The sequence below is a fragment of the Primulina tabacum genome, chromosome 1, assembly GCF_025594145.1.
Source record: "Primulina tabacum isolate GXHZ01 chromosome 1, ASM2559414v2, whole genome shotgun sequence".
NCBI classification, from domain to species: Eukaryota; Viridiplantae; Streptophyta; class Magnoliopsida; order Lamiales; family Gesneriaceae; genus Primulina; species Primulina tabacum.
The window spans coordinates 51,926,128-51,951,132 of NC_134550.1; the positions used below are offsets into that span (position 1 = coordinate 51,926,128).

Genomic DNA, 25,005 nt, shown 5'->3' on the forward strand with positions numbered 1-25,005 from the left:
AGGGATTATAGCCTTTCATAAAATAGATGCATTTTCCGCCATGAGAGGAAATAACTTTCTTTCCATGGTTGATTACAACTTTAAGCCTCGAGAAATTTCGAAACCGGACGATCAAGGAGAGAAATGTCGACGAAAGACGAGAAAATAAAATAGAACCACACAAAATCTGAAATCGCGTTTAGGTTGAAACGTTTTCGAGAACCAACTGGCCGAAGAGTCGTTAAAAACGTGTTTGCTTGAATAATTTATCTACTGGAACATCTACACCGTTGATTTCAATCGACGGTTCAGAAATTAATAATTAATTACATTTTTTTTATATAGAAGGGAAAGCGCGACGAAAGAGGTCGAGAATTCGAGATCCTTCTACCCGATACAATAAAGTAAACAAAAGAACCCGCCAGTCTAAAATTCAACGGCCAGGATACGTTTGTTTCTCGATCTCTACCGTGGAAGAACAGTATATATATATAAAGCCATATGCGCCTGACTCACTCCAAATTCTGTTCGCAGCCTCTTCCTTTTCTTCCTCCGAAGAACGCTTTTCAGTTTCTCGATCTGGTTGCGCGTTAGATCAATTGATTCGATACTAGGTGAATTTGACTGAGATCAACGATGTTTGGGAGGGCGCCGAAGAAAAGTGACAATTCGAGGTATTATGAGATTCTCGGGGTGCCTAAAGCTGCGACGCCTGATGATTTGAAGAAGGCGTACAAAAAAGCAGCTATTAAAAATCATCCTGATAAGGGAGGTGATCCAGAGAAGGTAATTACACTCAATTCCTTTCGATGATCTAGGTTTTGCTGGTCTTTTCCGGTAATTGACTTAAAAATTGACACGGTGGATTCGGTTATGATTTCGATATATACGCGATTTTTGTGCTTGATTATTTGCTGATTTTTAATGGGCAGACGTGATCTATGAGTGACGAAAGTTTTTTGCATTGATGAGCTTTGAATCTTAAATATAGTAGTTTACAAGTTTGGTAGTTGCAGTGTTATGCCTATTGAAACTTAAGATCGTTCGAGAAGTATGATGGATATTGATCGAATTGTTTAGTAGCAACTGCATGATGGATATTGAGCGAATTTTTTTAATAGCATCTGTGACGGACAATACATCTTCACATCAAGATTCTGTCGAATCCAATTATTTCGTGTTTTTCCTTTTCGGTTTTTGCCTTTGTTTAGACATTCTGTGTATTGGATCTATTAGCCATGCGGTATGTAGCTTGTGATTGTGGGCATTTTTATGATACAGCTTCTCTTGGTTGTTGTGTTGTGTGATTTAAATTTGGATTGAGATTATGACGTTTCAATTTTCTCTTCCAGCTGTTTTTTTATTTATGTCTTTTGTCATAACTGAAACCTAATTTTGTGTTTTTTATGATGCAGTTCAAGGAGCTTGCCCATGCTTATGAGGTGCTCAGTGATCCTGAAAAACGTGAAATATACGATCAATATGGAGAGGATGCACTTAAAGAAGGAATGGGAGGCGGTGGCGGCATGCACGACCCATTTGATATCTTCTCATCCTTCTTTGGTGGGAACCCGTTTGGAGGTCGGGCACATTTCAGTACACTTTGATTTGACACTTGCGTTATTGCTTTAATTGGCTGGTTATATTTCTCTAAACGCTTGTTTTGTTGGTACCAGGGGGTGGTAGCAGCAGAGGTCGAAGGCAAAGAAGGGGTGAGGATGTAGTACATCCGTTGAAGGTGTCTCTTGAGGAGCTTTATACTGGAACAACTAAGAAGCTTTCTCTATCCCGCAACGTAATATGTTCGAAATGTAGTGGGTAGGGATTCATCCTTTCTTTGGGTTTGAGTGTGTTGCGGTGGATTTTTTCGTTGGTTGCAGAGTTTACATCTTTCTATCTTGTTTTTTTAGCTTAACTGTCAATCTTCGAATTCTGCAGTAAAGGATCAAAATCAGGAGCTTCAATGAAGTGCTCAGGGTGTCAAGGATCTGGTATGAAGGTCACAATTAGGCAGCTTGGGCCTGGAATGATTCAGCAAATGCAGCATCCTTGTAATGAATGCAAAGGCACTGGAGAGTCTATTAATGATAAAGATCGTTGCCCCCAGTGCAAAGGTGAGAAGGTCTCTCAGGAGAAGAAGGTCTTGGAAGTCCATGTTGAAAAGGGCATGCAGAACGGACAGAAAGTGACATTCCCAGGGGAAGCTGATGAGGCGGTATGTTGGCATTCTCTTGAATGTTTTTTTAGGATTAATATTCTAGCTGAATTTCCCGGATCAAAATGTTCTCGAATTTGTGTTTTCATTGCAGCCTGACACAGTCACTGGAGACATAGTATTTGTACTCCAGCAGAAAGAGCATCCTAAATTCAAAAGAAAGGGTGACGACCTTTTTGTGGACCATACACTTTCTCTGACTGAGGCATTGTGTGGATTCCAATTTGTATTAACTCACTTAGACGGTAGACAGCTACTTATCAAATCACAACCTGGAGAGGTCGTGAAGCCAGGTAACATATTTCGTTATTCGCTCTGCTTCATGAACAATCAGTGTACTAGTTTATACGGAACTACTCACACATCTTCTCTTTGTGCTTAATATTTTTTAAAGGTTCTTACAAGGCCATCAATGATGAAGGAATGCCAATGTATCAAAGGCCATTCATGAGGGGTAAACTTTATATTCATTTCAACGTTGAGTTCCCAGATACACTAAATCCAGATCAAGTTCAGTCCTTGGAGAAAATTCTTCCTCCCAAGCCTGTTTCGCAGCTGACAGACATGGAAATTGATGATTGCGAAGAGACGACTCTGCATGATGTCAACATTGATGAAGAAATGAGAAGGAAGCAGGCTCAGCAGCAGGAAGCTTACGATGATGATGATGATATGCATGGAGGAGCCCAAAGAGTGCAATGTGCCCAGCAGTAATGTTTTAGTGGGGACTCAGAGATGATATTCTGAATTAGAAGTATTGCAAGTGTTATTGCGGTTGTTTTTATTTCTTGAAACTGTGTTTGTTTGGCCCCAAGTGTTGCGACCTTTATGACCATATATTTCTATGATATTTCCCTATAAATTGCTGGTGTTCTGATTTTGGCTTTTGACAGTAAAAATGTGCGATATGGCTCGTAGCTCCTTTTGTGGATTTGTTTGGCAAGTATTGAGAACAATGTTTACTGTGATCGACATCATTACGTAAATTTCTGAGTGGCTTGTCTATGCTTCATTATTACAGTTCAATCCGTCTCATTCGATTATTACTCTAAAATTTTTTTATGGAATATTTGTTTCATTTTATTTTCAAGAATTCTTATTATTTATGAAATATATTTAATAAACTTGATAATGTAAAAATAATTAAATTTAAATTATATTAAAAGAAACTATATGCTATTTGTAAATCTATATTGATAAATTATGTAGTATTAATTATTTAAACTAATTTAATTATCTTTTATTAATTTTATACTTTTAAAATTGTCATTAAATTATTTTTCGTATAAACTGTACATTTATAAGTTATATTATAATATTTATAGTCACTAAAAATTTGGAGCAGGGCCAAATTTGGTGCAGGGAGTGGAGGTTATTTTGCCACCATTTGATATGATTTTACATAACTCCATAATTCTCTCGGATAGAATCATATCTCGTGTAGCATAGACTGGATCAGATGAATATAACATTGTAAGAAAAAGATGGAATTAGTCTTTAGTTGCGAAAGGACCTAAAAATCCGACGACCTTGGAATTAGTCTTTAGTACCCCCTCTTTGTAAAGAAATTAGAGAGCATTACTTTTGACTACTAAAATTCAGTGCATGTAATTGATGGCAAAATCGAACTGATTAAATAAATAAATATCTAATGAAAATCCCTGAAAGATACAAGTGATCAAGATCTTATAATGGTTGTTCTTCTAAAGCCGCGAAATATTCTCCTGCTGCTCATTGCGCTCTCCTATATGTTCTGAGTGATAGTTGGGTATTGAGACCTTCACTTTTGGATGAGATAAACGATGCCAAGTCCATCTTCGATCAGCGGTAATGTAACATGTAGGCCACCGAGTGTATGATGGTTTGTTTCATCCTACCCGTGCAGGCAGTGCCTGCACGGGCAATGAACGGCCCGGATCACTCCACATGAGTGATCCGGGCCCACCTCCATGTAAAAAAAAAAAAAAAAATTGGCTCGAAAAAATCCGAGCCGTTGGATCGACCCCTGCAGGCAGTGCCCGCAGGGGTAGGGTCGACCGAACCGTGTATGAGCAGGTATGTGATGTTGCAGAAAACAATGCAATTACACAAGTTATTTTCGGACGATTCCAACCTTCTTCTGCAAATACCACAGTATCTGGGGTGTATGGATCCTAGTTTTATCCACAGATCGAATGCATAATCTTGCAACTTTTAGAAGACCAATGAGTTCTCCTTGATCATAGTTGTTACCAAGATCGGGATCTATCATCTTATGCATTGATCTTGGAAAATTGGATTCTTGAACCCATTGGGCTAAATCAACGCCACCCGTTTCTGAGGATTGACCAGTAACCAGCTCAAGAATGAGCAACCCAAGTTGAAAGATCATGTTTTTACATTCTTGCTTCGTACATCCTGTAATAAAACGCAAATTAGAAACTGGTAGAACCCTAATTTGCATCAGACGAGTTAAAGTGATACCTTTTGAACAGCAAGAAGAGGTTGGCAGCACATCATTTCCGGCATAACCAAGAAAACCAACATCAGAAATCTGTATAAAGGGATTGGATAATTATTCCGAATGTCTGTTTTGAACAGTTTTATCAATGATAGTGCACTAAAAATTTTTTAAACTACCTTCGGAATCAAGTTATCATCCAGCAAAATGGTTCTTGAACTCAAGGAGACGAGATAAACAGGCGGATCACAGAAGAAATGCAAATATTCCTGCATCAATATATAGTTCATTATTAAGATTCTAAGTGTGAACCACAATCTGGTATAGAAAAAGATCAATCATTGATTGAAATATAAGTGAAGAATGCAATGTGATACCCCAGGAGATAGGCTCGACCCACTCTCAATAGCCCGTAGGAATTAAGGTCCAATATCCAGATAGTTCCGGGTGGTCATCTTAATGGCTAGGGTTGATCAGGAGGTCATCTCATTCATCCGATAGCTCACCCCAGCCGACCTCCCATGCTTCCATAATCTCATCGATCAGTAAAACGTGGCCGACCTCCCAGCAAGGTCTTGGCCAACCTCCCATAATATATTATCACAGCGATTGAGAAGGTCTCAGCCGATTTTCCGAGCCGAGGTCCCATAGAAATGCTGGACTCGCTCAGTACATGTTAGACGAGCTCATGTCTCAAGGAGCTCTCACTCAAATATACGAATATATAGTCCGCATAATTAAAGCTCGTAGAGATTTAATCTAATCTTATCAAAGATTCTGAGAATCCAAAGTCCAACAGATTTAGACCTTTACAAAGATCAAAGTTTTACTCATCAAAAATTCTAGTCACACAAGGACTTTTCTCCCATATATACTATGTTCCGGTCATTGTTTATTCAGTCACACATTCACTTATTTTGAACACACACAGTAGTTTTTCTATTTTCTTATTCTCTTACTTGAAGTCGGAGAGACTACGCCAGAACAACATTTCGGGCCCTTTCTAACATTCTTACTTGTGCTTCCAGATTCGAAAGTTCGACCCGAGCTTCCAAATCGAGATCCAACCTCCCAGCACCTCTCGTGATTTTCATCAGCATCACAATGCAAGTGTAAATTGTATGGTTGATTGATGCAGTAGAAGGTTACATACAAGGGGGTAATAAACTTTAAGAACTAACCAATGCAGCTGCTACACCAATGGCTATCTGCAGCCTTGCTTGCCAATGTAAGGGAGTCTTAAGGGGATCTGAAATGGGAAGGAATTTTCAAGACAAATGCAAATAGGGTGATTAAGAAGATGTTTTTCTGCCAAATTACCTGATAGATGCTCCATGAGACTTGTGTCTTCACTGTTTTCAAAAACAAGAAACCTGTAAATGCACAAATTAATGCTAACAGACTCAAAATCTTACCATTTAACCAGGTATACCATCAAAAGATAATGAAAATTAACTTTGGGAATATTCGCATCTATAGTGAACGTGAAAATCAGTAAATCATTGACCTTTTTGAGGCAAGAACATGAAGAAAGATGTGTTTACCGAAGATTTATTTCATTTTAACATGTCGAGTCCCAAGATCAGATGATAAGTTCTTCGAAAATACAGTACATACTGGTAAAAAATTGACAGAATACATCCCTTTCTTAAGTTGCAACAAGAGCATTCATCAGATGAATATAAATTTTCTATAAGTCGATCTAATCATAAACAGAGTGTGGAAGACTTAGAAATGTAGTATGGAAGCTTACAGATACCCAGAACACGGAGATAATAGATCAAAGACAAATACCTGATTCAGAATATTCATCCGAGAAAGGATCTAATTACTTATGACTAATCCCGTCATTTAGAAAATCAGAGCTCGAGAAAGAGTCAGAAATAAACCTCGGCCAGATTATTAATACCTCCTATAACCAGTGGAAAACCCAATCAGTGCAGCTATGTGGCGATGATTCAAACATCCCAAGAGTTTAACTTCCCTATAGAAGAAATCATCATCTTCATCATTTGCTTTGACTTCTTTTACCCTAGCGACAAGACCATTTCGAAATACAGCCTTGTAAGAATCTCCTTCAGGAGAGTTATGTATAACTCTTTTAAACCCATCAGTCGCCTTCTTTATATCATTGTAGGAGAAGCATTTCACAAGAGATGGTGAGCCTTGAATATATTCAACGAAATTATCTATAAGATTATTTAGAAACCTACACTCACCAAGATTAAGAATATGCAAAAGCTGCTATAAAGCACAGTTAATTACCATGCCACCATATTATGCAGAGACGTCAAAGTAACCATATAAGTAGGTCAAAAAAGTATTGCCAAAAACAACTTTCAAAAAGAAAATTTACAACAGACAAGTATTGAGAACATATCCATGGTGAAATCATGAGCCTAATGAACATCCTCACTTCTACAGTACTGTATAAAATAAAGTTTTCCACATGTATGACTTGTGCTAGCTACCAGTATTGATAATGCCTTTATATAAACTTCAATCAGGTTCTCATTTTTATATACAAGTCTGAACATGCCATTTTGTTTCGCAAAACCTCTCCGAATGGGTTCAAGACAGAAGTTCAAAGAATCAACTCTACAATGTTGGTCATAAAAAGAGAGTCAATTACTCAATTTCTTGCTCCACCATACAGTTCAAATCAATAAAACACAAAATAAATAACTCCACCACATTTTTAGCACAATTGACATTGCAAGGTGGCAATTGAATCAATTCATACAATAACGATTCTGAAAACTAATATTCAAACGCAGCAGAATATGCCCATGATTCAAACACAATTCTTGAAAACATAAAACTATTCATCACCAGTTATCTATTTTCTTCATCACAAAAATAACAACAATAACTTTCCCAAATATATATATATATAGACACACACACACACACACACACACACACACAAGGAACTTGCCAAATAAACCATAAAATTAATGAAGAAATAAATCCCACAAAATTTTCAAAATGAATAACCTACCGAGACTGGATCGGAGGTGAAACCAAGAAAATAGCAGCAGTCTGATCTTCAGAACCAGGTTTTCAGAACCCATTACTTTTCATTCAAAAATTAATTGTTACTGATTGGAGCTACGGACGACAGATATAGAATATGAAAGTGAAAGTGATGGGAATTATTGTGGGAAGATAAGCTGGCACTGTGAATCGTTGGATCCATGGCTTTCGCCTTAAAATCTGAGTAAGAATGTTAACTTTTCCTCGGCAGCGTCAGTTACTTTTCTGTTTGTTCCGTTAAAAAGAATTCCGAATTTGGGAAGCTCAATTCAACTTCACTGGCGTGGCCTCCAACTCCAAGATAATATATACGTATATATGATGATATTCCCGACATTTGGTATTCATTATAATATTTTAATTCAAAGTTTTGAGAGTATAATAATAAAAAAATTAGTGGGAGGCCCCTTGCCATTTCATTTTATAATTATTAACTTTTTGACTATTGAATTCGTGGTCATTGCAATTTATAAATTATGTTAGTTCAATAAACTGTACTGTATTATATGAAACAAAATCGACAACAAGTTACAAATTATGTTAGTTAGATAAATTACGAAACAAATACGTTGAAAAATTATTGGTAGGGTTGATTGAATACATACAATTGGTCAAAAGTTTATATATTTAATCTGCTTGGGACCGATGAGCTAAGGAGATTTTTTTATTATTATTATTGTAAAAAATGTTGTGACCATTACTTAAAAATATAATGTATTTTTTAAAAAATATTGGAAGATTTATTCTTTAAAAAATAAATGATCATTTTATTTTTTATTTTATTTGAAAATTTTATTTATTTGATGTATAAAGCATTATTTTTTAAAAGAAGTCTGCAACATTTACATTATACCACATTTCCGTCAATTACGAGGTCGGTTATATATACATTAGTTCTTCAAACTAAGCGATTTTCTCACAGAGTAGGTCTTTTGTGAGACGATCTCACATATTTTTATCTATGAGACGGGTCAATCTTACCGATATTTACAATAAAAAATAATACTCTTAGCATAAAAAGTAATACTTTTTCATGGAAGAGATCTGTCTCACAAAATACGACCCGTGAGACCGTCTCACACAAGTTTTTGCCTTTCTCACATGTCATTTCTTAAACCAAAATTTAAGATATTCTCCTTGAACACTTTTATCCAAGTTTTCAATGAGCTATATTTCCTTCCACTAGCTTCTTCCATTAACATGCCAATCAAATATTTGTCGGATTAAAATCGTGTTTGCTCTCCACTTCATATGACCAAATCATGTTAGACGTTTCTCTCTAGTCTTATCCTATATGAGAGCTATGCTTAAATAGTTCATAATACTTTCATTCATGATTTAATTCTTATGCGTTTTGCCACATATCCATCTTAACATGTGCATCTGTGCATCTTTGCTACCACTGTGATACCCTTGTCCCACATCTTAAAAATTAAAGTTTTAAAATGAGTTCATAATGGGCTTAAAATCGACTTTTATAGCAACTTGGGTTAATCATTTTCGTAAAATGAAGACGAATACGAAGTAGTTGCTATAGGGGCCAATTGTGCAGTCACGCCGGCACGAACCCTGGCTCAGGACATGACAGAATGGTATCAGAGCCGGTCACTGGCATGGAACACCGAGAAATAAGTGCTATGCGGGCAAAGTACTATGTGCATGAGAGCCACCTCTTGAACCTACGGAACAAAGTGCTACATGACGGGAGCCACCTCTTGAACCTGTAAGAGTCATCTCTAGATTCTTAGCACTGGTGGATCAAGTGGTCAGGCCGCGATGAGAACGTCACGTTCTGAAGGAGGGGTGATTATGATACCCTTGTCCCACATATTAAACATTAAAGATTTAAAATGAGTTTATAATGTGCTTACAATAGACTTTTATAACAACTTGGGTTAATCATTTTCGTAAAACGAGGACGAATACAAAGTAGTTGCTATAGAGACCCATTGTGCAGAGTTCAGTCACGCAGGCACAGGCCCGGGTTCGGACTCGAGGAGTGACAACCGCCTTCTTGTGCATATTAATTCATGTAGTGGCCCAACACTCTGAGCCATAAAGCATAGCTAGTCGAACAATAATCTTATAACATTTTCCTTTCAATCTCGCAGAGGATCTATTGCATAAGACACCTTCATCCATAGTGCTTTAATCATATGGTCTCTATCCTCTCTAATATCCTCAGTCTTTTGGATAGTAGATTCTAAATAACAAAAAAAGTCACACTTTGTAACTTCTCGACCGTCAATCTCAATTGAACTATCAATTCGTCTAGATTCAAGACCAAAGTTATAGGCTAAACATTCTTTTTTTTTTCGAGTAAGACAATTATCTTTTTTCCGTCTACTGATTTTTAAAAAATCGAGAGTTACGTCTAGAATGTTATCTTTCCTTAAACTAAGGTAGTCACTTTCTTCTGCTGGGTAATATCTCATCTCTGGTTCAATATTCTGGTATGTCTTGACTGATTTTTATCTGGAAACCATAATTTGATAATCAACATAAATATACTTTTCGGATAAACGATATTTAGAAAAAATAAGATAATGAAAATCGATATTATATATTGAAAGAACAAATACGATAACCCACAAAAAACTTGTACGAACTATTTATAACTACAAATTGAAATCCATGCAATGCAACACTATGTATCCTAAACTGTAGCCAAAATTTCAAATTCTATGACGACGTAGGCATTATGAAACGGCATAAAGGGCAAAAATGGCTCGTCTTCAACCACGGGATAACGCAGTCTCCATGAAATACATGCGAGCATGGAAGCTTAGTCACCTGCTCTTCCTCCCGCAATTCTCCCAAGCATATAGTGCACGAGCTTCTCTCAGAATCATCAACTTTTTCCAATGTCAACTTTTCGAGTGATTCAATGCACGACTTGGCCGCAGATTTGTATGCCAGCAAAGACGATTCATACCACAATTCATGCACAGTTCTCGGAACACTGATGGCTGTCCAGTATTCCTTCTCGAAACCATCTGGATTCACCCTCTTCTGCTCCTTGTACCAACTGGTCCACGCCTCGAACTCCTGATCCGGGATCGTCACCGATTTTTCCATCGTCAAGGATATCGTTAGATTCTCGCCACCTATCAGGCTGAATTGACTCATCGTGCAGAACATGAAATCAGCGATACGGCTGACCAAGTCGTGCTCGCCGTGCAATAGATTTTCGTAAGATTTATCGAGCATGGGTTCGAGTTCATCCGTCTCTCTGTAACACTTGATTTTGTCGAGTTTAAACGGCACAAGCTCCCTGTTTCCAAGAATTCGTTTGACCCATTTTCTTAACTTCTCGTCTGAGGCCGGTGGAACAGGTTGAATCTTTATTCCGTGGCTAAGCGCAAATCCACTGAAGGGAGATCGATTCTTCTTGTTAATATTATCGGAGTAGAATTTTACATCAACGTCGAACATGATGCTGATTGACTTCAGGTTCTGCGGTGATTGCGTTGATATTGGAAAAAAGTTGAATTGATGAATACCAACATTGATTGAATAATTCTCGTGGGAATTCAAAGGTGGTAGCCATGCGGGTCGCGTCATTTTCTTGGAACTTTAGAAGAGATCTACGAACGAACAAATATTAAAAGTTGAATGAAGGAATATATTGAAAAAATTAATGAATGGGATATAACTTTGCATCCTAATTGGTTTATAATCGTGTTTTGGATTGAATTTGGTCGGATTTGAAGTTATCTGATCGTATCAAAATATACTTTTTTGAATTTTAAATCAATGAAAAAGGATTTACTTAATATATTCCATCGTTGTGTGGAGGCATGTCAAATTATAATTAAAGAATTTAAGGATTCTAGCCAATTTCAAAATCATATTCTTAAAAATAGCTTATCTTTATAGCTACTAGCTTCCCATATTTTAAAATTAATAAAATGCCTTTACTTATTAACATTTTTCTAGCACTCATAAAAAATAATTGATGTATTATAATAGTTAAATTCATAAACAATTTTTATGAGATGGCTTTTACGTACAAATTTATATTTTGGAGTTTGATTATTGTAATTATTCAATTTATAATAATTAATTTATTTCAATAACTTTTTTTATATAACAATACCAATAGATACTTTTAGGAAATTATAGATTTGGCTATTCATTGAAGTCCTCGGGTACCACCTGGCGTGGCATGCTTCCGTAAGAATTTCATATATAACATGAAATTTTATATAATAATCATTAAAAAAAAAGGGTTGAATTCAAAATGTGATATGGTTATTTTGTAAACGTACAACCCATTTCGGCACATCTCCTTTAATTGAAATTCCTAGCAATCAACTAAAATGCAACTCTGTGTATAACCACGAATAAAACTTTAGTTGGCTCGAAAAAAAAAAAATATATATATATATATATATATAGCAATAAATTGTTTTAATTTTTATAATATATACAATTTATTGCTATATATATATATATATATAAATATTTAAAAGTCATGGTAAATTGGTGTATGTGGACATCAATATCGATCCTATTATAACAACAAAAATAATATTTATAATAATACACATTATTGACAAATGAGTTTTAATATATTTATAATAAAAATAATTTGGATATATTAAAGATATTTTTGATATTACAAAATCTGTGTGTACACCATACTTATTTAAATGTAAATAATACAAAAAAATAATTATTTACCAAAATATCATAGGAATTTTTTTAATTAAAATTTTATAAAAAAGTGAGGTTTCAAACCCCAAACCCATCATATGGTTTATTTTTATTTTTTTTGAAGGACATTATATGGTTTATTTAGATGTATACTGAAAATAGATTTTAATTTACAATTTTTAGCTCTGTATATATAATGCTCCGATCCGCCAAAAAGTATTTCCACCATCTCTCAGTCATTTCTAGTTTAACTATTACAAAATCACCTGAAATCTTGATCTGCCCTACCGGCAAACGATTATGTTAGCTACGGGAACTAAACTAATTAAGACATGTGAAATCATATCGACCAAGGAGCTACACTAAGTCAAGAAAAATTAATACCATGGATCTGATCAATTTTCGAATTAATTAACGTACTCGGATTTGTCAAATAGGGATCGGAGAATGTTAAACCTTCATCTATATATACGCAAAAAAGAATTTCATTAATCGTTCATACCAAAACTTAAAGATCTAACTACGAACCAAATTAACTACGAATTGAAAAGAGATTTAAAAAAAAAAAATTATGTCAGCTACGACGTAGGCAACATGAAACGGCATAAAGGGCATAAATGGTTGGTCTTTAACCACTGGATAACGCAGTCTCCATGAAATACATGCGAGCATGGCAGCTTCGTCACTAGTTCTCCCTTCACCAATTCTTCCAAGCATATAATGCACGAGATTTTCTCAGAATTGCCAACTGATTCCTCCAGTGTCAACTTTTCGAGTGATTCAATGCACGAATTGGCCGTAGATTCGTACGCCAGCAACATCGATTCATACCACAATTCTTGTGTAGTTCGCGGCACACTGATGGCTGTGTAGTATTCCTCCTCGAAACCATCGGGATTCACCCTCTTCTGGTCTTCGTACCAACTGGTCCACGCCTCGAACTCCTGGTCCGGAATCATCACCGATTTTTCTATCCTCAAGGATATTACTAGATTCTCGCCACCCGCCTGTCTATATTTACTCATCGTGCAGAACAAGAAATCCGTGATACGGCTGACCACGTCGTGCTGGCTGTGCAATTGATTGTCGTAAGAGTGATCGAGCATGGGTTCGATTTCATCCGTCTCTCTGTAATACTCGATATTGTCAAGTTTAAACGGCACAAGCTCCCTGTCTCCGAGAATTTGTTCTACATGTTCTCTCAACTTCACCTCTGATGGTGGAACAGGACGAAACTGGATTGCGTGGAAAAGCTCAAGTCCTTCGAAGGGGGAAAGATTCTGCTTGTTGAAATCATCGGAGTAGAATTTTACATCAGCACAGAACATGATGTTGATGGACTTCAGGTTCCGGGGTGGTGATCGCGTTGATGTTGGACAATAGCTGAATTGATGAACATCAAAATCGATGGAATAATTCTCGTGGGAATTCAAAGGTGGCAGCCATGCGGGCCGTGTCATTTTCTTGAAATTTGAGAAGAAATTTATGAATGAACAAATACTAAAAGTTGAATGAAGGGGAATATATATAATTAATTGTATAAGTTTGAATCCTAATTGCGAATCGGTGGTTTGCTTTGATTGAATTTTGTCCGATCGTACGCTGATTTGAAGTTATCTTATCGTATCAATACTTATGAAAATTCACTAAATAAGAACTTTTCGATCGATCGGATGTGTAATACAAAGGCGGCTTTGTATTAAGGAAAGTTCTGGATATAATACAATCTTTGTCAGTTGGTGGACTTTTGATTAGATGGGAAGACTTCATTATCACATCAGTTAACAAATAATTTATCGCTTGACCAACATACGAAAATTTCAAAAACAGCAGATTTGTTTTGTCAAATCTCTCCCTCAATTTTTGTAAGATATATCAATGATCTATCATAGAGACGGATTTAGTTGATTTGAATGGGCCAATTTATCAAAATACAATTCACTGATATATGTAAGTAACTAAACGATAAATTTTAGTCATGATTTGTTTTGATGAAAACTTGTCAAAATTTGATTTTCATGTATTAATTTGGATTTCTGTATAGTTTTGGTCATTTTTTTGTCCAAAACAATTAAATTTACTTTGCTTATTTGTAATCGTATGGCTCATTTGAGGTTGAATCAAGGGCCCAAATTTAACCACACATACATGGTGTCCACTAATTTTTTTAAAATCACATATGTATGTGAATTTTGTCCATCAAAACCATGTGGGGGCAGTGCCCCCACATATAGCATCGAAGCTACCCTCATTTGACAAGAATAAAATATATATTACACATATTAAAATCTACCTAAACGAAAATAAAAGAAAACAAAAAAAAAATTCTTCCCATTTTGAAGTACTCAATACAAGAAAAAATACATACGACAACAGTGAAAAATCGTTGTTGTATGTGTTGAAAAACGTTGTTAAAATTTCTGTGGTTAAAGGGTTCGCTCAAAGACAACGATTTTGCACCGTTGTTGTAGCTACAATTAGCGACGGATTTATTCAAAACCGTCGCTAATTAGCGACGGTTTATTTCATGTTTTCTGTTGCTAATATTAGCGATGGTTTATTTCATGATTTTCGTCGCTAATATTAGCGACGAAATTTTCATGAACTCCGTCGCTAATATTATTGACGGTTTTTTCATGATTTTCGTCGCTAATATTTTCAGTAAAATAAAAAAAATTACTTTTAATAATTTAAAAAAACTCACAATTTGAATATGCTAACAATATTCATGAACTTAACTAATACTTAAAAATTTACCAAAAGTTAAAGCGAAAAAATTTACCCTAAATCGAAACTAAAATCGTGTAAGAGAGAAAAATTTTAAGTGTTGTGAAGTGGTGTAGAGAAAAATGGATCGAAAGTGCGGATATTTATAGACAATTTGCGACGGTTTTTGCATTAGCGACGGTAATTGCAAAACTGTTGCATATTTTAAATTTGCGACAGTTTTGTTAACAACCATCGCTATATGTAGCGACAGTAGCAAAACCGTCGCTAAAATTAGCGACGGTTTTTAAGCGACGATTTTACTTAAAACCGTCGCTAAATTTAGCAACGGTTTAAGCAACACCGTCACTATTTTTAAATTAGCGACGGTTTACTGTAAATGTTGCTAATTTTAGCGACGGTTTCATCAAAACCGTCGCTAAATATGGCAACAGTTTCTCCACACCGTTGTTATTTGTCCAAAAATCGTTGTCGATTGTCGCAAAAAAAAAGCTCAAAGACAAAGGTTCTTTGACCCTAAAAACGCTTAAAGACAACGGTTTTGTAGAACCATTGTCATTGACCCAAAAAACCGTTGTACGTTGCCCTCGAAAGACAACGGTTTTTACAAAATCGTTGTATTTTGCATAAAAAAACTCACATACGACAACTATTTTCACTAAAACTGTTGTTAAAAAGCATACGACAACGGTTTTAGTACAAACCGTTGTCGTATGTGCGTTGTTGTTTTGATTTTTTCTTGTAGTGACAATTGGAGATCGATTTGCTATATTTTTCTCTTTTTTCACTTAGATAAATTTTAATGTATTTATTATATAATTATTGTCTCCACATGTGTTACGTAAAAGAGAATCGATGCCAAATAAACTAAGGCAAAAATTTATGTGAGACGGTCTCACGGGTCGTATTTTGTAAGACGGATCTCTTATTTGGGTCATCCTGAAAAAGTATTATTTTTTATGCTAAGAATATTACTTTTTATTCTGAATATCGGTATAGTTGACCCGTCTCACAAAAGACCTACTGTTAAACTAATTTCGAACAAAAAAGACAAAATAAATCAATTTACTAGATGAAAACAAAATTTTGATAAGACTAAAATTAAAAAATATCAACTTACAAGACTAAAATCGTTATTTTTCTTAACTAATTCAACAATTTGTGTAAAGCTTATGCCAATGTCTCAACTTATAATCTCACAAAAATTCTCTTAAGTTGTCTATATATACGTAGTCTTATCTATGTATGTTTACGTACCCTTCACTGGTGTGCGTATTGGAAGGATTGGCTCGGTCTTTATGAAAATTTGAAGAACGAGACCAATTCTGTCAGCTTTGCATAAATAAAAATTAAACCAAATTGTTAATAATTTAAAACCAAACCTAATTTAATTTGTTTGGATTATCTAGTTTCAATGTTAATTTTTTTCGAATAAAATATTTATAAACTAGCTACTTTAGATAGACAAATATATATAGTCATGCCGATAATAAACGATATATCAATGTTATATATGATAATGACATTCCAAATTTTCCATTCAAAAATATAATTTATTCAATTAAATTTTTATAAGTTTAGTGTAAGCTAAATAGATAAAAATAAAAAGTTATTAAAACTTTTTATATTGCAAACTAAATTAATGGGCATATATGTTTTGCACAAATAAAATGGCTCAACTTAAATAACTGTAAGACTGAAAATTTATAAAAGAAATATCAATTATCAAGTTATCGTACTATTAATAAAGTTTAAAAAAAAGATCATATATTCTTCTTAAAAAGTATATTATTATATAATCGATTGGTTCGGATTATTTTAATCTAAATATTTTTTTTTTTCAGAAATTTTAAAATCAAACCAAACCAAACCAGCTGTTTGATTTTATTTTCTGATTTAAATATACAAATGTACAATCATTTTTTTAATGAATTACATAATGATAAAATATGATTTTTTTTGTAAATCTTATTTTTTTCAAACGATTTTCATAATGTGTATGATGGTGTAACTTATAATAATATCCGATAATAAATGTAAATATAAAACGAAATTATATTTTTCTCTTATTTTAATTAATACAAATGACTAGGTGCATTTAGACGATGCTTCGTTAAACTCAAACCACGTAATTTAAGAAATGTTGTGAAGCTAATTAACTAAAGGAAAGATACGGTATCTATAAATTATTTTCTTGAAATTAAATTAATTTTATAAAAACCAAAGTCAAAAGATACCCATCCATGCCTCTTCCAACCCGGCTGGCGCAACTTTTCGTTCATGTGGTATATATATAATATTTTTTTTTTCTCTATATCGGATTCTGTATTTAATAATAAATGATTCGTATATTTATTTATTTAACAATAATATTAATATATAGAATATACAGTCACGAATTACGCCGCGTGAACCCCGGCATGTGACGGCAAGCCCTCTCGAGCATTGAAACGATGCATATACATGCAGCAAAATCGAGGCTATAGTTGGTACAAGTCCCATTAATTTAATTTAAAATTAATTAATTTTTCTTGCGACGGTGACATAGATTTCATCTATACATACGGTAAAAATTAATAATTTCAGTATAAAAATATATATTTTTCAAGATTCGAAAAATCGATCACATAAAATTAATTTATATTTAAAAATTATTATATAGTCAACCACAGAGTAAAACAAATACTGATTCCGTGAAATCAACACCGTCGTCTTGTCGTCTGCCCCCACACTTATTTTATTATTATTAATTCCTGACGCATTAATTCATCTACCAAATTGAATTATAGAGTAATTACTACATGCAAAAAGAAGTTGACACATCAAATTTCGACATTAATTCTGGCACTACCTTCCACTAAAATAATAAAATAATAACGATGATATCTCATAATAGCTCGGGTCATGGATGACTCAGAATATTGAATAAATAGCCCAAATTAGAGTCAATATGCAGATTATCTTCTTCAATGGCCGGGCATGGAGACGCCCGGGAATAAGCACGCGGATATTATCAAATAATAATAATTAAATATCAATTTTATGTAGACTAGAGTAGTATTTTCTACGTACATTTTAAAATTAATTCTGGAAGTTTACAATTGGAGTTGAATTACGATAATTCAAAATGTAGCATTTAAAGCCTTGAGTTTTTCAAAAACCTTGGAAAAGGTCAGCTGTCGACTCTCGTTTCTCCCACCTTTCTTTGAATATCGGCGTATATATCTGACTTGCTCAGCTCTTAATTACCCAATCGGTTCTACAACTTGCATGGATCCCTTCTTCTTTCACCATACATAGTCATAGATATAAAAACCTTATCTTCCCCACTTCATATATATATATATATGTGTGTGTGTGTGAGTGATCCTAAGCTGCATATATTCCAAATTCTGAGACCACTCAATTAATTGTTGAAAATTATAGTTGGATCTGTGTTTCTTCATTTACCATCGGTTTCGTTAATTGCTTGATCCCCGCAAGATTTTGTTATTTTTCGTCCATTTTACGATCTGCTGAAATCTAAGGAGTGATCTTAAGTTTCCACAGCAACAATGGAAGAAGCACAGGAAATAGAGGTCCCTTGTTACTTCGTATGCCCAATATCGATGCAGCTGATGAAAGATCCAGTCACGGTCTCCACTGGAATAACCTACGACAGAGAAAGCATCGAAAAATGGCTGTTTCTGTGCAAGAATTCCACCTGCCCGGTCACGAAGCAGGACCTTTCGAAGACTGATCTCACCCCAAATCATACTCTCCGGCGAATAATCCAGGAATGGTGCACTATCAATGCGTGTGAAAGAATCCCAACGCCGAAGGCCCCTGTTGAAAAATCTCAGATTCTCAAACTCCTCCAGGAATCGAAGGCTTCACGAAAATCACAGATCAACTGCCTTCACAGGCTCCGATCCATTGCGCACAGAGACGAGAGCAGCAGGAACCATCTGCAGCAGACTGCTGGAGCAGTTGAATTTCTCGTAACAGTTGTGAGGAAGAACGAAGATGCAATGTATAGAAGTGAAGCGTTGAGTATTCTTCATCAGATTCAGTTATCGGAAACGGATTCAAAGAAATTCTTATCAGATAATGGTGGGTTTTTGGAGTCACTAATGCAAGTATTGGAAAGCGGGAATTGCCAATCCCGAGCACACGCTGTAATGCTACTGAAATCAGCATTATATGTGGCTGATCCGGAACATCTGATTGGATCCAAACCCGAGATTTACAAACACGTAGTCCGTATTTTACGCGACAAGATCTCTCGGCAGGCTACAAAAACTGCGTTGAAGCTTCTAGTGGAGCTCTGTCCATGGGGAAGAAACCGGATCAAAGCGGTAGAGAACAGCGCTGTCTCAGCCCTGATCGAATTGCTTCTTGAAACCGAAGAAAGACGGATATGCGAGCTAGTGCTAGTAGTGTTGGATCAGCTTTGTGGCTGTGCCGACGGCCGAGCTCAGCTGCTCGAACACGGAGCAGGCTTGGCTATAGTATCCAAGAAAATCCTCAGGGTTTCGAACGTGGCGAGCGAGAGGGCGGTGAGAATCATCTGTTCGATAACGAAACATTCCGCGAATTCGAGAGTTCTTAATGAAATGATGCAGGTTGGGGTGGTTTCAAAGCTGTGTTTGGTGCTGCAAGTGGAGAGCAGTCACAAGACGAAAGAAAGAGCTAAAGAAATTCTTCGGTTGCATTCTAGGGTTTGGAAGGATTCCTCGTGCATCCCACCTCATTTGTTATCTTCTTATCCATCGCCATAGATGATTTCTGTGTACGTTTTGAAGGATTTGGTTTCATGAAATTATGTTTACGAAATCTGAATTTGAAATAGGAAAAATATATTGTATATAATTTGAAAGATTTTTATCGAGTTAGCTTCTTTTTATTAGTAGGGATTACATGCACGCACAAAATTTTAATGTTCTTCCCGTTTAACATATTCCCGAAATATAATATCTCAAGTTGAAGTTCTTACTTTTTAATTTTTTTCCCATTTAAACCATACACATGGATATAACTAAAAAGTTTTCAACCATAGAAGTTGATTCAGAGAATTTTTTTTTTTTTTACTAAAATAGCCATATAAGTTCGTCTCTTTTAAGTTTTGATTGTCTAAGTAACTAAAATTGGGTTTTCATAACGTAAATTGTTTTTTTGGATTTTAGTCATATTTTATCGGAACGTTGGTATATAATATCAACAATATCCAATTCTACGTTAATAATATCAAGTGTCATATATCAGTAATGTTTTGCGTCACTCCACCACGTGCACCTCAAACAAAATGAGACTAAATAAACGCCAGAAGATCCCAATTAATTTACACTGCTTAAACGACCAAAACCTAAAATAAGTTAAAATGATTACTTTGAGCATTCACCCTTCGATATATATATACAATCGAGGGAAAATTATAACCCCCGAGATTACCATTCAAAAATAGACAAAAACTTGTGTAGACGGTCTCACGGGTTGTATTTTGTGAGACAGATCTATTAATTGGTTCATCCATGAAAATGTATTATTTTTTATGCTAAGAGTATTACTTTTTCTTGTGAATATCGGTAGGAAAAACCCGTCTCACAGATAAAAATTCTTGAGACCGTCTCACAAGATACATACTCTCAAAAATAATAATAACAACTCTCGAGATGTGTGATAGTCTATGCATTTCGTTGAAATTTCATGGGAGTTATTTTTATACATATATATGACTGAATTTTTTTTTTAAAAAAATAACATAGTTGGAATTAAGTGTACATAAAATTAATGTAGTTAAAAACAATAGTCGATGATTGTATGCGGGCGTTGTGCGAATGGTTAGCTGGTAATAAACTTCGATGAGGTTTTAATTATTGTGGGTACAAAAGCCAGGCCAACCGGTAGTTGAAGCATTCAGACGCTGAAAATCCTTAACAATTGGAGATGAAATAGACCACATTAAAATCCAAATTAATGACAAATCAGACCACTTCCAAGCATGGAATTCTTGAACTATAATATCCTAACTCATGGATATTATTATATATGTTGGAAATATTATTACAATGTCCATACAAATTTTATTCATTTCATATCATATGTAATAAAAAAAAAAGACCCAAGTGACTCTTAAATAAAATAAAAATAAAAAGAGAATTATCTATATTACAAAACGTGAAAGGAAGTATAATTTATGAAAGAGCGTGAGTGTGATTCTCAAGAACTCGTGAATCAGGAAAACAACTAGTAAAGATTTGAGGTGAATTAAATGGACCAAACTGCAGAATTGTAGGCCCATGGTGGACATTATTGGGCCACATACTGGCCCATTTATTAATTCGTCATACTTTTCACGAGAATCATATTATGCTCTTGGCGGCTCATTATTGAGGTGGCGCATGTAGTTTAGTATTTTTTGCAACGTGGCACTGATGTGACATCAATGCAACGCTTACATATATAATGTCACGTTAGTACTCCCAATGAAACATGATTGAAATAACAAAAAAATTGGAAGGTACATGAATAAAATTGAAATTTGATAATATAAATGAGCAAAATCATAAAAAGACAAACATACATTATTAAAATTGTAATTTTTTCTATTATATTATATTATATTTTAAAAGGATGGGGAACTTAAAATATGATTATATATGACTTTAAAGAACAAAAATTCACGTTAGATCGTGTCAGAAGTCAATTTTATGTGAGGAATTTATGACTCATTTCATGAAAAATAATAGTTTCTATGTCTAAAGTATTATTTTTCACTGCAAAAATATCATTTTTTGTTAATTATATTATGAAGAAATATTGTGTAATACATGTTGATTTGAGTGAAAATATTATTTTTATCTCCAAAGTATGTTTTTTAATAAATAAGAATTTGAGTAAAAAATATTATTGTTTATGTTAAAGTATTACTTTTTACTATGAATATAGATTCGGGCAGATCCATCTAAAGATTTGTAAGATCTTTGCATAGGAAAGCTACTTAAATCAAAAAAATAATTAAATAAAGTCGGAAACTAAATAAATAAATATATTTTTTTATCAAAATAAACTTACTGAAATTCAGTCACTCAAATTCCATTTGTTATTCTTTCCCAATAAAATGGAGCCAAAGCGCCGTCGGCTAAAATTCAAAGAAACAATTTGACAATTCAACACAAATTATATAACAAAGTATACATAATTTAATCATTCAAATGCTGATTATTCTTGAGCAGCTGCGAACCATCCAGTTATTTGGTAAAATATTCAATGAAATTTGTTTAATTTTTTTTCCAATAATCTATACTATTCTATTAAGTTTGAGAGATTTAGAGTAACTAACTTTGATGTCATGATCTGTTTTAATAATTATATATATTAATAAAATATTATAATTTTAATGTAAGTTATATGTAGTTCAGTGGATAGAGTCATTGTTTATTGGAAATTAAGTTATAGGGTTCAATTCTTATTGAGTTCATTTTTTTTATTTTTTTCTATTTTTTTAAATTTATATATCAAAATTACAATGTAGTCTATAACTATTTTTTATAATTATATTTTAATCCTCGTTTAAATATAAACCAAATGAATTATAAAAAATATTATGCATCGACGCACTAGTAACAATAAAAGTTCAACAGAGTTTACTTATATGTTTAATTTTTTCCACTTCATAATAGTTAAATTTTGAGCTTTAAATCTAAACTTCTTCTAAGTATAAAGTTTATTTCAAAAGTAATACGATAGCAAGGAAACAAGCTTAATTGAAATTTATTATTATAAAATTTAATTAATAACAAATACTATCAAATTTCTAAACCTTAATAGAGAGATTGTCTTCAGAAATTCAAATTATAAATCCGCTCTTTCAAATTAAAACCTTTAATAAAAAAATTAAAATAATTCGATTACATAAATCTTGTGCAACTTACAGATCACAGAAATCTTCTCCTTAAAAAACTTTAAATAATATACAAAATATAAGATTTCCTTTTTGACTGTTGACCAGGAAATTGGTTTGTTCAGTAGAGTTAAAACTTGTTTGCAGAAATTAACCCATTTAATTCCTATAAATTATTTTTATTTTAGAGAGAAAATAAAGCGATAGACCTGATCAATTAAATATTAATTTTTTTAAAAAAATAATATTTTCACATAGCTGAAATGTTACGTCGATTTGAGATGTAGCATTGGTCGTACATTAAAATTACATGGAATTATTCATTACATTTGATAAAAGAAAATGCCCAGAAGTTATATTTAATTAATTTCACCCCTTTGATCCAGTGAAAGATAATCGTCAGAATTTGGAGCGTTAAAATATATCTCATAAAAATTTCCCGATCAAGTGTTAGGATTCCAAACGAAAGATTGAAGAAAGAAACCCAACATATGAATTGATAAAAAAATTTACGAAACAGATCTAAAGTGTTCATTCATATTCCATTAAAAATCAAAAAGGAAAATAAAAATCGAAAAAGGGAAAAAAAAAAAACAAAACATATCAAACGTTAATCGATCGAGCTTTGTTTTCCATGTCCTATCGAGGATGCATTGTCAGGAGATAAACTTGTATACAAGGTGAATTGTTCCAGGCATTTGAATGCAGTCTCAAAATCTCCCTAGCTTTAATCTTCAAATAGCCCGCACAATCTGCCTGAAGCACCATGCATAATTTGGACACAGCACTCACCCTTAACATCTCCGAAACCACCTCTCGTGTGGCTGAGAATCTCGCGAGTGATTCGATTATGCAAAGGGCTCTGTCGTCGGTGGCAGGAAGAAACCCTCAGCAACCGCTTCGCCACCATGGCTATCCCGCCGGCGTGTTCAAGAAGTTTCTGCCGGCCATCGGCACAAGAACATAAGTTTGCTAATAGGGTGAAGATTATCTCCGTTGTTTTCTTATCCGGCTTGCTTAATTCGAGCTCGATTATTTCGAACACTGCCCCGGCTTCGACTATTTTCGTCCTGTTTCTTCCGGAAGGAGACGTCTCGTTTAACACATGAAGAACAGATTTCATGGCCTGCGGGGATGTTTTCTTCCTCAAAATGGTCACCATTTGTTTGAAGAAATCGAGGTCAAATCTCTCCATAACACTGGAACTGGCTACTTCTGTGATGTTTTTTAAGACTGTGAGAGCTTGATTCTTTGAGGTTCCATTTTCTAACTCACTGTTCAAAACCCACAAAATCGATTGAATCAAATCCATATTTTCTTCAACAATCTTCTTGTTTTCTGCACTGGGAATCCACGTTAGCTGTAGAATTCTCAGAGCTTCTTCAATGCCCGACAGTTTACCTTCTCTAAATCTTTTCAAGATTAAGGAAATCATAGCTTGTGGCACACCTGCTTCCGCCATGCATTTTCGGTTCTTTTCATCCTCATCAGCTAATTCATCCAACTTCTTGAGAGCATTTACATGTAATAATCTGTCACCACTTTTAACATCCCGGATGAGTTTGAATACTGCAGATTTCTGAACCGGATATTTCGGTGTTGGGATTCGATCGATCCAGCTTTTAGCATTTGCAGTGCACCAAGCCTGGATTAATTGTCTGAGAATATGGTTGGGAGTCAAGTCGGAGTCCCTGGGCAAGAGCTGTTTCGTGACAGGACACACGGCAGAGCAGTTGTCTTCTGCCGGGGCTGTGAGCAGCCATTGCTGGATGCTTTCGCGGTCGTAGGTGATGCCGGTGACGGTGGTGACCGGATCTTTCATGATTTGGAGGGATATTGGGCAGATGAAATACTGAGGTATCTCAATTTCATCCATATCTGTCAACAAATTGGAAAACTATATACAAATTCGATGATTCAATAGCAAAGATATAAAAAAAAATAAAGTATTTACAGAAAGTTGGCGCAGACTCTGTCTATCTCGAGTCTCGACAGATACGATATCACTAAATAAATATGTTTTTTCTGTCTTCGCATTCATCCTCCGGAAGCAAGAATTTATACGAT

At 34.5% G+C, this 25,005-nt stretch overlaps 4 protein-coding genes across 4 annotated transcripts; 2 read left to right on the forward strand and 2 right to left on the reverse strand.

Annotated features, from left to right (window-relative positions):
• The first annotated feature begins 486 nt into the window (after positions 1 to 486).
• On the forward strand, positions 487 to 3,180 carry LOC142548014 (dnaJ protein homolog ANJ1). The gene is made up of 6 exons (XM_075656388.1): positions 487 to 765; positions 1,395 to 1,560; positions 1,656 to 1,797; positions 1,918 to 2,194; positions 2,289 to 2,487; positions 2,589 to 3,180. The coding sequence occupies exons 1-6, from the start codon at positions 616 to 618 to the stop codon at positions 2,906 to 2,908; spliced, it is 1,254 nt and encodes a 417-aa protein (XP_075512503.1). The 5' UTR covers positions 487 to 615; the 3' UTR covers positions 2,909 to 3,180.
• A 571-nt stretch (positions 3,181 to 3,751) lies between these two features.
• Positions 3,752 to 7,951, reverse strand: LOC142548025 (putative receptor-like protein kinase At1g49730). The gene is made up of 7 exons (XM_075656398.1): positions 7,636 to 7,951; positions 6,544 to 6,799; positions 5,955 to 6,007; positions 5,816 to 5,883; positions 4,814 to 4,903; positions 4,658 to 4,727; positions 3,752 to 4,591 (listed from the first exon to the last, which is right to left on the reverse strand). The coding sequence occupies exons 1-7, from the start codon at positions 7,706 to 7,708 to the stop codon at positions 4,287 to 4,289; spliced, it is 915 nt and encodes a 304-aa protein (XP_075512513.1). The 5' UTR covers positions 7,709 to 7,951; the 3' UTR covers positions 3,752 to 4,286.
• Positions 7,952 to 18,190: 10,239 nt separating this feature from the next.
• Positions 18,191 to 19,918, forward strand: LOC142519457 (E3 ubiquitin-protein ligase PUB23-like). The gene has a single exon (XM_075622488.1). It carries the CDS (start codon positions 18,611 to 18,613, stop codon positions 19,814 to 19,816), a length of 1,206 nt encoding a protein of 401 aa, XP_075478603.1. The 5' UTR covers positions 18,191 to 18,610; the 3' UTR covers positions 19,817 to 19,918.
• Positions 19,919 to 23,419: 3,501 nt separating this feature from the next.
• On the reverse strand, positions 23,420 to 25,005 carry LOC142519466 (E3 ubiquitin-protein ligase PUB24-like). Its single transcript, XM_075622499.1, is given in 3 exon segments — positions 23,420 to 23,814; positions 23,816 to 24,816; positions 24,893 to 25,005. Coding segments are annotated over 2 exon segments (1,236 nt in total). The 5' UTR covers positions 24,815 to 24,816; positions 24,893 to 25,005; the 3' UTR covers positions 23,420 to 23,577.